At 62.3% G+C, this 12,694-nt stretch overlaps 1 protein-coding gene across 1 annotated transcript; it reads left to right on the top strand.

Annotated features, from left to right (window-relative positions):
- Positions 1–466: 466 nt before the first annotated feature.
- Positions 467–10,732, top strand: SLC12A9 (solute carrier family 12 member 9). Its single transcript, XM_042042316.1, has 13 exons — positions 467–714; positions 2,804–2,938; positions 3,111–3,248; positions 3,476–3,775; positions 3,993–4,100; positions 4,213–4,324; positions 4,403–4,560; positions 4,819–4,901; positions 5,235–5,359; positions 6,703–6,895; positions 7,060–7,234; positions 7,992–8,138; positions 8,573–10,732. The coding sequence occupies exons 1-13, from the start codon at positions 534–536 to the stop codon at positions 9,406–9,408; spliced, it is 2,691 nt and encodes an 896-aa protein (XP_041898250.1). The 5' UTR covers positions 467–533; the 3' UTR covers positions 9,409–10,732.
- The last annotated feature ends 1,962 nt before the right edge of the window (positions 10,733–12,694 follow it).

Below are 12,694 nucleotides of genomic sequence, written 5' to 3'. Positions count from 1 at the left end.
CGGGGACAGGCGGCGCGTGGGGATGCAGGGGCGGGTTTTGGGGTGCGGGGAGGTGTGGGGCGAGTTCGGAGGACGCGAGAGGGGGGACAGTGCCGGGTACCCGAGCGCGGAGACCCCGGAAGGGGCGAGGGTTGGGGGTGTGGAGTGACTCGGGCTGCGGGGGGAGTCACTGGGGGGGTGTTGGGGGGGGGCCTGGGGGGGGCGGCGGAGTGGATCACTACGGGAGAGCATTTTGGGACAGGGTCCGTGACAAGGGCGGGGGGCTGTGGGCGGGGCCGGTAAAGGGGCGGGGCCTCGGTGGTCGGGGCCCACGGGGCGGGGTCTATCACTGGGGCGGGGCTTATCAGAGGGGCGCGGCCGGGGGCGGGGCCTGGGCGGAGGGTCGTGGGCGGGGCCGTGTGGGGGGCGAGGCCATGGGCGGGGCGGGGCCCGGCGGGTCGGGACCGGGTCGGCGGGCGGGGCCGGGCGCTTTTCGGGGCCAGGACCGGGCGCTTTTCGGGGCTGGCGGGGCCCGAGCCGGGCCGGGCCGGGCCATGGCGAGCTCGGAGCGGAGCGCGCTGCTCACGTACCGCCTGTGCGGCGGCTCGGCCGAGGAGGAGCGGGGCCGGGAGCGCGGCCGGGCCGCCGCCGCCCCCCGCAAGCTGCCCACATTCCTGGGCGTTGTGGTGCCCACGCTGCTCTCCATGTTTAGCGTCGTCCTCTTCCTGCGCCTCGGTGAGTGCCGCCGCCCCCGGGGTGCCCCCCTCTCCCGGCCGCGGCCCGAGGCCCCCGAGAGTCACCAGCCCTGCCTGGTACCCCCAGCCCGGCCCCCGTCTAATCCCGGGGCCCCCGCCTCTGGAGCCCCGAACCGCCCAGTCTGGGTCGCCAGTGCCCTCTCCTGAGCTTCCGTCTCTGCTGCAGTCCCAGTGCTCCCCTCCAGTGCTTACCCCAGTGCCCACAGTCTGGGGTTCCCGTGCCCTTCCCTGCTCAGGCCCCCGGCCTGGGGTCCCAGTGCTGTGTGTCCCCACCTGACTCCACTAGGATGGGGGCTCGGGCCTCGGGACCCAGGGACAGGAACCTGCAGGACAGGATCCCAATTAGGACCTTAGGGACCCCTGTAAGGGACCCTAGTTCAAAACCCTGGTGTCCCTGGATTAGGACTCCTGTGTCTTCCAGTGCCTTCTCTAAACGGGATTTCTGTGCCCTCATGTCCACCTGTCCCCCCCCTCCCAGTGCTGGGACACCGCTGCTTCCCAGGCATCCTCCAGTGACAGGCTCCAGCACGCCAGTTCTCTCCCGCATCCCACCCAGTGTCCCAGGGGCAGAACCCTGGTGTCCCCCAGCAGACACTCAGCTGTCCCTCTGTGTGTGTGCAAAGGGCACACATTGTTTCCCAGTCTGCCCCCAGTTTGGGTTATGTGTCTGTTACTGTGACCCCTGGGAGAAGTAGGGGGCAGGATGGGCATGGACTGGGGCAGCTGGCAGCCTTTTGGGGCTGAAGGGGGTAGGTGCCCTAGCATGGGCCGGGGCAGGCAGGGGCGGGCGATGTTTGCTCTGGTCCGGGAACGGGAAAAGCTTTTCCTCTTTCACTTTCCGCCCACGGAAAGCCTAGGGCGGGAGTTGGCTGCGTGCCCGGGGAGCCCCGCTGGGCCATGGCGGGGGGCCTTGAGACCCTTCCCCTGCCTGGGAGACCCCCCCAAGCTGGGGCACGGCCTTCTCCTGTCATCACTCACCCCCTTCCCACTCCCCTGCTCGGGGTCCTCATACAGGCTCTGACCCCCCCCCCAACCCCGCAGCGGGCACCGGGTTCTCCCTGCCTGACCTGGCCCTCCCCAGCCCGGGGCTGTGTTACCCCGGGGACCGTGGGGCTGTAGGGGAAGTGTGAGGTGGAGGGGAAGGAAAGCTGCCAGGAAGAGGAACTTTCCCACTGTGAGGGGCCAAGGCTCTCCCCATCAAGCTCCCCGCTTCCCCCACACCTCACACGTACTCCCCAGATCTCCAGGGTGAGCAGCCCCTCGTACTTATGCCCACAGTGCTTTTGGGGCACCCCTTTATTTCCACCAACATCCCCGCCCACCCTTGCATTTGGCACTCAGGTACCCTCCGGCTCTCTCGGGACCACAGCGGGTGCCCCCAAACTCAGCCTGTCGCCCCAAGGGCTCCTTGCGGTGCCGGTGCCCCGGTCACCCCCCCTTGCCTCTCCCGCGGGCACATCCGCGGCCTGGCTTGTGGCTGAGATAGGGCATCGCCCACAGACAGCCGCGGGCGTCCCCTTCCTGCCCGCAATGTCGCCAGCCGGGATTGCTCCCGTCACCCCGGGCAGGGCCGGGGGGCCTCTGAACCCCCTGTCCTCAGGAACACCCACCCACCCCCCGGGGAGCAGTGCCGTGGCTGGCAGGGACACCCGGACTGCTTCTACTTCTTGCTGTGTTGTAGGCAAGCAGGGCAGCTGCGGGATCCCTGTGGGCAGCTCCTGACTCCCCACACTGGGGAACAACGGTGACAGAGGGGCACAGGGGTCCCAGCAGCAGAGCCCCTTGCCTGTTTGGTTTTTGGGTACGCTTGGGCCAGACACGGGTGGAAGATGGAGATACCCTGAGTGTGGGGGACACTGGTGGGTGCTGCTGTGGGTGGGAGGTGAGAGCATCCTCATCCTGGAAGGGAAGGGGCTGGCAGGTCCTGGGGGAAGCTGTGGGCACAGGGATGGGAGTGGCTGCGTGCCTCAGTGGGGTGAAGTCTGCGTGGTTGCAGTACCCAGGGACTCTGTCCTGCAGGTTGTCCATACTCAGCTCATGGGCGTACTGACCTCCCCCTTCCTTGGCAGGGTTCGTGGTGGGTCATGCTGGGTTGTACCAGGCCCTGGCTATGTTCGCAGTGGCATATTTCATCATTGGCATGACGGTGCTGTCCGTGTGTGCCATTGCCACCAACGGGGCACTGGATGCCGGAGGAGCTTACTGTATCCTTTGCTGTGGGTGCTGCTGGGACAGGGCATGTGGGACAAAGCTGGGTGACTACCCAGTGGTCTTGGGGTGCCATGCTGAGGCTGGGACCCCCTTGGCCTGGGAGAGAGGGATGGGAGCATCTGATGGTGGTTTGTGCTGTTGACATCTTCCCTTGACTCGAGCAAGATATGATAAGCCGTGCCTTGGGCCCAGAGTTTGGGGGCAGCATCGGGATCATGTTTTTTCTGGCCAATGTGTGTGGCAGTGCCCTTTACGTGCTGGGGCTGGTGGAGGCAGTGGTGGACAGCTTTGGAATCCCACCTGGTGAGTACTCCACTGCGTGGTGGCAGGGAACAGCAGGTGTCCCTTACCCGAGCAGCCCTAGTGCTGTACCAGACATGCCAAGCACCATGCCCAGCATAGCCAGCATGGCTCACTCAGCTCTCTGGCCAGGGAGTTGGTGCCCATCATGCCTGACACAACACTGGTAGCTCTCAGCTCCCAGTGATGCCCCCTCTGAGCCTTGCTGATCCTGACTTGTCTCTGTCCAGGGCAAGAAGCAGGCACAGGCGTCCACGTCCTGCCCCAGAGCTACTGGTACGAGCTGCTCTACGGCACCGTGCTGCTAGCGCTCTGCCTCCTCGTGTGCCTCGTGGGCGCCTCCATCTATGCCAAGGCCACCTTCCTCATCTTCCTCATCGTCGCAGCTGTCCTGGGCACCATCCTTGTCAGCTTCTTTGCCACACGGCCCCTGAAAGTGCCCATCCACTTGCCCCACTTCAACGGCACTGAGACCGATAACGGCTTCTTCACCGGCTTCTCCCTTGACACCCTGCGAGACAACTTGGGTGGTGAGGAGAGTCTTCCCCCACCCTGCCTGCTGTGCCCACTGGGACTGCCACATCACATGGGGCTTGCTGGAGGGTGGGGGCAGCTTGTGGGCCCAAAGCAGGCGCTGTGGGGTGGTTTCTCCTGTAGTTTGTGTGTGGGGACATCAAGGAGAGGGCTTGTGGTGGGGCTGTGCCACCCTGGGCAGCCTGTCACAGCCCCTGCCCATGTGTCCTGCAGGTGGGTATGGGGTGGACTACACCACCGGGCAGATGATGAGCTTCAGCTCCGTCTTCGCAGTGATGTTCAATGGCTGCACTGGCATCATGGCAGGCTCCAACATGTCAGGTATGGACAGGAGGTGCCTGGCAGGGTGGCACTGGGAACGGGAGCTGAGGCTGGGCGAGATCAGGGGTGTGCTGTGCCTGTGGGCACTAATGCTCCCTGCTCCTGCCCACAGGGGACCTGAAGCGCCCGAGCTACTCCATCCCGCGGGGCACCATCTCTGCTGTGCTCTTCACCTACCTCGTCTACAACCTGCTGGCTTTCCTCATGTGTGCCACCTGCAACAGGTACAGCCACCTGTTCCCATGCCAGGGCATGCTCGCCTGGGCTGAGATGGATGCCAGTGTGTCTATGTCCCCCTCCAGGATCCTCCTGCAGAAGGACTATGGTTTCTTGCGTGATATCAGTATCTTCCCACCGCTGGTAACCGTGGGTATCTACGCTGCCACCCTCTCTGCAGCCATGAGCAACCTCATTGGGGCATCCCGCATCCTGTATGCTCTGGCCCGGGATGATCTCTTTGGTGAGTGCCCAGAGTGCAGTGGCACTTGTTGGAGCCCACTCAGCAGGTTGTCCCTGCTGGGGACCAGCCCTGACACCAAGGAACTCCCTTCTTGGTGTACGGGTGATGGTTTGGCGTGTGCCCATTTGAGTCACCTGCATGCCCTGGAATTTGCCCCTGCCCCAGCACCCAGGGTGGGGATGGGACTCCTGGCTGGTGGCTGAACCTGTGGGTGCCTGCTGGGGTGTCCCAGCTCAACCTCCCTGCTCTACCTTGCAGGCCGGGCACTGGCACTGGCCAAGAAGACATCTGCCAGTGGGAACCCAGTGATGGCAGTGATCATCTCCTGGCTGGTGGTGCAGGTGAGTTTGTCAGCGATGCTCCTTTCCTGGCCTCGCTGGGTGAAGGTGGGTTGTCACCTGGGCTGGGTGTTGTGGAGCCTGGCATGTCCCCCTGCCCCTGGGGATTCCTCCCCCAGGAGCCCTGCCCTGGGTGTCCTGCTGCAGTTATGCCCTTCCCTTCCTGAGGTGGGAGGTATCCCATAAATTAAGGATAAATGACAAAAAAGGGCAGGGATTCCTGTCTGTGTTCTTACCCATCATACCCCTGGGATACACCCCAAGTGGACAGGGATGACTTGGGCACATGCCTGAGGTGCCATCCCAGGGTATGCATTCACTCTGTGCTCTCTGCAGGTTGTGCTCTTTTCTGGGAAGCTCAACACCATTGCAAGTGTCGTGACCACCTTCTTCCTCCTGGTTTATGCCACTGTCAATCTGGCCTGCCTGGCACTGGAATGGGCCTCGGCCCCCAATTTCAGGTACCCACTGGCACAGGGGACAGAGGCTGTGCTGAGATGCTTGGCAGGCACCCACCCCTCCCTTCTTCTATCTGTGATTCCCCTGCCATCCCTGTGCCTGAAATTTATGATGGGAGGGTGGGCGGAGATGCTGGACACGCCTCTCCTGGGCATTAGGGGGACAGAGACACCTCCATCCCTGGGAAGGGAACAGGTCCTGGAATGGCACTGGCTTGGCACGGTTCTCGTGTGCTGGCACAGCTTTGCTGAGTGGGTACAGATAAATCCAGCACCACTGGGTACCACCCGCCCCCTCCCCTTAGGCTTTCCAGAGGTAATTTATAGCCTGTGCCCAGCCGGCATCCCCCGGGCAGTTTGCCAAGCAGTGATGGAGCCCACTTTCCATTAGCGCTAATTAAACTAACAGAGAAGGGGGGGAGGGAGGAAGGGGGATTCTGGGTTGGGAGGAGGAGAAAAAATCTTCCAGGAAGAGGGAGTATGTGTGGCAGGCAGCCCCAGCCTGGGGCTCAGGGTGTAGGGTACTCTGGTGTGAGGCTGGGCTGGTAGGGCTGCCCAAATCTGGGGTGCAAGGGCCACGGCGGAATGGCCAGGGGGAGTCTGATCTCCCTCCTGGGTGATGCCCACTGCCCTCAGTGCAGGATGCTGTGGCTCCACAGCAGGGAGGGTCCCCCAGGTGGGCAGAGGGATTGCCCAGCTAGGGCTGGGTGGCACTGACTGGGAGTCCCCCAAAGGCCCCATTCCCAAGGGAGAGCTGATGCCTGTGCCAGGCTGGGGCTTGGCCCCCATCCGCCCTGCCCAACCGCTCCCTTGGCTGGGCACAGATAGGGCAGGATCAGTGCCTGAGGGGGGAGCCTGCTGGGGTGGGTAGCAACAGGCCCCTCGCCCACCCCACATCTGGGTGCCTCCCCCCCTCCCATCACTGAGGTCTCCATCAAGCACAGTGGAAAAGGATTTTAATTACCTTTCAGGAAAAACAGCAATTAGAGAAAATAACAGCTTTTCGCCTCCCTGCCTCCGCCTCCCTGCACCAGAATGAGCGGGCACTATGGCTGCCGGCGCTGCCCAATACTACCTGGGTGTGCCAGGACAACTCCAGCCCCATGGCCATCACTGCCCTGTTTGCCCAGGGCTGGCAGAAACAGGCTGCCCAGTGCCCTGGGAGATGCCATCTCCCCTCCATAACTTCTCCAGGTGCATGGGGTGCCCGACATGCCCTGGGCTGGTACAGCAGAATCACTGGGGGTGGCTGGTGTGGCCCTTTGGCACAGCTCCCCTTGCTGTGCCCTCCCTACAGTCAGCATGGGCACCACATGATAGCAGGTGTCCCCTCCTCCCTGCTCCAGGCCCACTTTCCGGTACTTCACTTGGCACACGTGCCTGCTGGGCATTGCAGGCTGCTGCGTCATGATGTTCCTCATCAGCCCCGTGTCAGCCTCGGCGAGCCTGGGCTTCCTGCTCCTCCTCCTCCTTGCTCTTCACTACCTCTCACCCAGTAGCACCTGGGGCTACATCAGCCAGGCCCTCATCTTTCATCAGGTGAGCCCTGTCCTCCTGTTGTCCCCTTATGGGGTGGAAAGCTGGTGTCCCCATGGCAGCTGAGCTCTGTCCTGGGCAGCATGTCCTCAGGACTGGCATCCCCAGGGGGTGGTTTGGTGAAACAAAAAGGATTCCTCACCTGTTTCCCTCCCTCCGTCCTCCAGGTGCGGAAGTACCTGCTGATGCTGGATGTGCGGAAGGACCATGTCAAGTTCTGGCGCCCGCAGATGCTGCTGATGGTGCAGAACCCGCGAGGCAGCGCCCGCCTCATCGACTTTGTCAACGACCTCAAGAAGAGCGGCCTCTACGTCCTGGGCCACGTGGAGCTGCAGGACTTGGGTGAGGATCTGCACTGTCTCCTGTGCTAATGGCCTCTGCACTTTGCTGTGGTGCCTGGGAGCTCCCGGAGTTCTTGGGTTGACGCTGCTGCCCAGCTGATGGCTGGGGAATGTCAGCATTTTGGGCACATGTGTGGCACATTGGGCTTGGCTGGTATGAGGGACATCAGTGAGTTGTGTCTGTCCCATGCCTCCTGTGCACACACTTGTGCATGTGTGTGCACAAGTGTCCACCCCTACAAGTGCCCACGGGGCTCCTGCACGTGTCGGTGTCAGCATGTACACGTGGCATGTGCCACCCAGGTTAGCGCCTGTGCACACCCAGCACACACGTGGGCACACACTCAGCACAGCCTTGCACACGTGTGTGCCCGTGTCCATCCTCACCTCTTGCCTGCTGCTGTGTGGCCAGGTGCCTCGGGCATGTTTCCACCCTGGTGTGTGTTGGTTTGCACACGCGGGCTCTTCCTGGCACACGTCATGGCTGATGCACAGGCTCTGTTCCCCACTTCCCTGCCGTTGCTGTGGTGACTAATGGCCTGAAATTGGGGAGTGGGGATGGGGTTGCCTGGGGGCTTTTTCTACATTTATGTATAATTTTATATCTCTCTCTGTAAGCACCTGCATCCCCCTCTCCGTCTCATGGGTGCTGGGGTGGGCACAGGGGTTGGCACTGGTTTTGCAGCAGGGGTGGACATCAGGGTTAGCCCCAGTATGGGATATCTGTCCAGCTGATGCTGGTGTTGCTCCCCACCCAGACATGCTGCCCTCAGACCCGCTTCAGCCCCAGCAGGACTCGTGGCTGAGCTTGGTGGACAAACTGAATGTCAAGGCCTTTGTCAGCCTCACCCTTGCGCCCTCAGTGCGGCACGGTGTCCGGCAGCTCCTCTTCACCTCTGGCCTTGGTAAGTGGTGCCTGGTCTGGACATGGGTGAGGGTCCATCCTGCTGTCCCTGTGGGCTGAGAAGTGCCAAGGGGTTTGGAGGCATTTGGATGGACGATGCCAGAGCCAGGTTTGCTCTTGGAGACATCTGGGGTGAGCGGTGCGGTAGGCAAGTTGGGGTTTGGAAGCATCTCTTTTGGCAGTGTTGAGGGGCTTGAAGACACCTGGATGAGAGATGCCAAGGGGTTTGGAAACACCTGGTGTGGGCAGTCCCAAAGCCAAGTTGGAGAGGTATTGTGTGGGCAGTGCCAAAATTGGGTCAGGTCTTGGATATATCTGATTGTGATCCTGAAGGCTCCCGAAGTCAAGCTGTGGCTTGTTGGCACCTGCAGTGTCAGGAGGGCTGGTGGAGCCCTCTGCCTCTGCTCAGCTGGGCTGGCATGGTCTCTCTGGCAGGCGGGATGCGTCCCAACACCCTGGTGCTGGGCTTCTACGATGATGAGGCACCGCAGGATGGTCTAGCCCAGCACCCCGCCTTCACCAGCGCCCGCGAAGAGGTCCCCCTGGGCTTCCCCCCGCTGCGGACGCCCACCACCCCCAAGCTGCTGTCAGCGCGGGAGTATGTGGGCATCGTGTCTGATGCCCTGAAGATGCTCCGCAATGTCCTGCTGGCCCGGCAGCTGGAGAGCCTGGACAAGGCCTGGGAGCTGCGGCGGGCCGCCAGCCCCCCGCCCACCATCCACGTCTGGCCCGTCAACCTGCTGCGGCCTGACAGCGCCCGCTACGCTGACACCTGCAGCCTGTTCCTGCTGCAGATGGCCTGTGTCCTCAACATGGCGCGGGCCTGGCGCCGGGCCCGCCTGCGCCTCTTCCTCTGTGTGGAGGCGGGCACCATGCCCCATGCCCAGGAGGAGAAGCTCCGCCAGCTCCTCAAGGACTTGCGCATCCAGGCCCAGATCCAGCTGGTGCCCTGGGATTCCATAACCCGCCTGCACTGGCAAACCTGCCGGGGACCCCCAGGAGGGCCAGCTGAGGAGGAGGAAGAGGAGGAAGGGGTTGTGAACTTCCCGACCAACACTACCCAAGTGTCAGATGAGTACGTGTGTGCCGCCAACAAACTGGTCCTGGAGCAGAGCCCCGCGCCAGCTGTGCGCTTCCTGTACCTGCCACGGCCGCCGGCCGACACCAGCCTCTACCCGCTCTACCTGCACCAGCTGGAGCTGCTCACCCGTGGGCTGGGCCCCACCGTGCTGGTGCACGGGGTGAGTGCAGTCACCAGCACCCAGCTCTAGGTCACACCTGGCTCCCCCTGGGTCCCTGCAGATGCCTTTGCCCAGTGCCTTTAGCAGCCTGAGCCTGAGGATGGCTCCAGTATCCCCACCCTGGTGGACAAAGAGGATACCCCACAGTGGGAGGTGGCTGCAGGGAGGGGGTTTGATTTTTGGGGATGGCTCCTGCGGAGGATTAAAGCTGCCCTGGCAGGATCTGGGCACAGCTCTGGTGCCAGAGGGGCAGCACAGTGCATTCACAGTGCCTTTTCTTTGGGGAGGGGCATAGCAGGGTCATGGTGGGGGCCAAGCACTGGGTGCCCCAGTTGTCTGCTGGGAGCCCCTTAGTTGCACCCCTCTGTACTTCCTCCCCTGCCGCAGCCCCCATCCTCTCCTCCACCAGCTCCTCCGGGCACCCAGCCAGCAGCGGGGATTGATTAAAGGCAGCCTCGACCTTGGTGCCCCGGCTCCCCGCCATCCTCCTGCCTTTCATTAGGAAAAATTAAATGGGAAGGGGTGGGGGAGGGGAGCCTGGAGGCCTGGGCTCCCTGTGTGTGAGTGTGGGTGGGGGAAGCAGCCGGGTGCCAGCCCTACTGGCTGCAGGGTATGGCACCCTGAATCTTGCTTAGCACCCCCAGTGCTGTTGGATGGGGGGGGATACTTTAATCTGTAGTTCCTCCACCCCCATGGGTGCTGATCCCCTGGTCCTGGCAGGAAATGGGGAAATGATTTACGGTGGGGTCCTTACCCACACACCTGCTTCTCCTGACCTGTTTCTTGGGGCATTGTTATTTCCCCACACCCATCATAACCTGCAGGGGGCAGCTGGCCTTGCCCCCTGCCCTCCCTTATTGATTAGAGGAGGGCAGGAAATTGCATGGGTGCTGGACGATAAATCCTGGTGGGTGGGCAGTGTGCCCAGCACTGCCTGATGGATTGCTTCCTATTAGCCCTGGCATGGGGGGCTGCTCCTGACCAGGCTGGGCTCCAACAGGAGTGACAAGTGTGGCACTGCTGTCTGTGCCTGCTCTCACCAAGCCTGGCACTGCTGGCTGCCAGCTCTGTTCAGGCAGAGGGCTGGAAAAACCCAGGTGGTTGGGTGCAGCTGGAGGGAAGAAAGGGTGGAGATCCACATTTTGCAGTGGATTGTGCCCTTGGGGGGGAGGAGGGAGCTGGGGCTGGCTTTGCTCCCTGCTGCAGGAGCTGGGTGCCCTGGGGTGGGCAGCATGCATCCCACAGGATTTATTTACAAACAGTCGGAAGCTGGCACAGGGCAGCCGGGCACCAGCGGGACCCGGAGGCCTATAATGTTAATTATCACCACGTAATTAAAAGCCCATAAAAAGCCTCACACTTCATTAAATTAAAGCTTCCCCTCACTGTGCCCATGGGCTTCAGCAGAGTTAACCTTGGCCTTGCCAGGCACCAGCACCTCTGCAGCTGGAGACCTGGGGCTGGGGGTGTATGGGACCCCAGGTTTGGGACCATGCAGCCCTCCACAGCATTGTAGGGGGGTGCAGCATTGCACATGCATGGGCACCCTGTGACACCATTCCTGTCACACCTGGGCCACATGTGCCTGGGCACATCCAGGGTTGCTGTCCCAGTCAGAGATGGCCACACACAGACACGGACACATGTGCCCATGGCACCGCTGCAGCCACACTGTCACACACACTGGGGGGCACGGGCAGGGGGCTGACCCGGGCACGCACATGCACAGCCAGCTGTGTACCTGCAGCATCACGGCCGCTGCAAAGGCAGCACTGCATGCCGGCACCGTGGCTCCGGTAAACCAGCTCTGGCACGCAACGCCCACGCAGCGCACACCTACACAAACAGCATTTTTCCTCTTTCCCAACATCCAGAGGTACAGACAAACAGACACACTCACGCCCCTGCGTCTCTTCCAGCCTCCCACCCATTGCTGTCGGTGCCCAGAGGGGATGGGCTGTGCAGAGAGCACACATCTGTGCCTGCCCCCTCTGTGCCTTGGCTTCCCCAAGGGCTGGGCTGTGCTGGGTTAGAGCAGGGTGAATGGGGGACCCCCAAACCCTCCTGCTGGCTGAGTGCTCTGGGTCAGCAGTGCTATGCCAAGGTCTCAGGGGGATACGAGCTGGCCCCCTCCCCCCCCCGCCCCAGCACACAAGGAGGGAGGGACGTGTGTGTGTGTACAGGCAGGGATATGCATAAACTAGGAGAGAGTGCATGTGCACATGGGAGGGGGTGCTGTGCTGGGGGCTGTGCACGTTCACAAGGGGTGCCTGTACATGCACACACGTTGGTGTGGGTGTACACACCCACCCCAGATGTGACACGCTGATGTGCACATGGGGCTCCAGGAAGGGGGAGCCAGGGGACCACACAGCCTTATGAACTCGGAGTGTGCAAACTGGCACACGCATCTGCCCAGAACCCCAGAGCACCGCTGCCAAGCGGGGCCGTGGGCAGGGGGCTGCGGGGGTGGGTGCCCATGCCCTGGCCCTGCGGGCGTGGGCAGCCAACAGGGCCTTGGCTATTTCTTGGAAATTTTGCAGCATTCATTTCAGTGCAAATAAAAGCTGTCATTGCCAGAGAAATGATACTGATCGGGGTCTGAAAAGACAGCAAATTACCCGCCTGAAAATGCACCGCTGGAAAAAAATGCATATTAAACACACAAAAAGGCACTTTGCCATCAGCCGCGCTTCCCCCGCCGCTCCAGAATAACCACACTTTACATAATTCTCCCTCTCCACCTCCGAATTAATTTCGCAGACAGAGGCAGAGGCAACCCTCTGACAATAGCGGAGGGGAGACGTGGCGGCAGCAGGGGAGAGTGGGGCTGGGGGCTGCTTGGGGAGTGCCTTGCTCTGGGCTGGGGGCGCGGCAGTAATGGGATGCCAGGTTTGGAGCTGGGGGAAACCGAGGGGTTTTGGAGGGGGGACTGAGGGGTTCGGGAGAAGTGAGTCCATGGGTGAGGGTTATGGGTAATGTGGGTGGATGTGCCCAGCTGTGGGGTGGAGCACTCTTGTACTCGCCCCTTGGGCGCTGAGGATGGGGCTCCTTGGGGTGGGACTTGTGGGGTGATGCCCACCCCAAACAGGCAAGTCTTGGGCCAAGTGCTTCCTATAGGGGACGATCCCTCACTGGTGCCAACCTCCACCAGGCATGTGGGTGCACCCAAAGGACACCATGAGGCCGTGTTGCCCACCCAGGCTGACACTCCCAAGCTAGCACCCCTCTAAGAAACCCCCCGGGAACCTGCCCTATTTACTGGGTGTGAAGGCACCATGCCCAGCACCCCGGCACTGCCGAGGGAGAGGAGCGG

Source organism: Corvus kubaryi, unplaced genomic scaffold, assembly GCF_017639235.1.
Source record: "Corvus kubaryi isolate FWS band 111438036 unplaced genomic scaffold, C.kubaryi_AGA036_p1.0 37397, whole genome shotgun sequence".
In the NCBI taxonomy this organism is placed as follows: domain Eukaryota; kingdom Metazoa; phylum Chordata; class Aves; order Passeriformes; family Corvidae; genus Corvus; species Corvus kubaryi.
The sequence above is the reverse complement of the archived record's forward strand: the minus strand, read 5'-3'. Positions and strand labels throughout refer to the sequence as shown.

What these genes read in the sequence shown, in the direction of transcription:
- SLC12A9 (XM_042042316.1), top strand. Translation starts at nt 534, where the DNA reads ATGGCGAGCTCGGAGCGGAGCGCGCTGCTCACGTACCGCCTGTGCGGC. An exon ending in TCTCCTGGCTGGTGGTGCAG is followed by an intron (nt 4,902 to 5,234) that starts GTGAGTTTGTCA and finishes TGCTCTCTGCAG; the next exon opens with GTTGTGCTCTTTTCTGGGAA. An exon ending in CGTGGAGCTGCAGGACTTGG is followed by an intron (nt 7,235 to 7,991) that starts GTGAGGATCTGC and finishes CTCCCCACCCAG; the next exon opens with ACATGCTGCCCTCAGACCCG.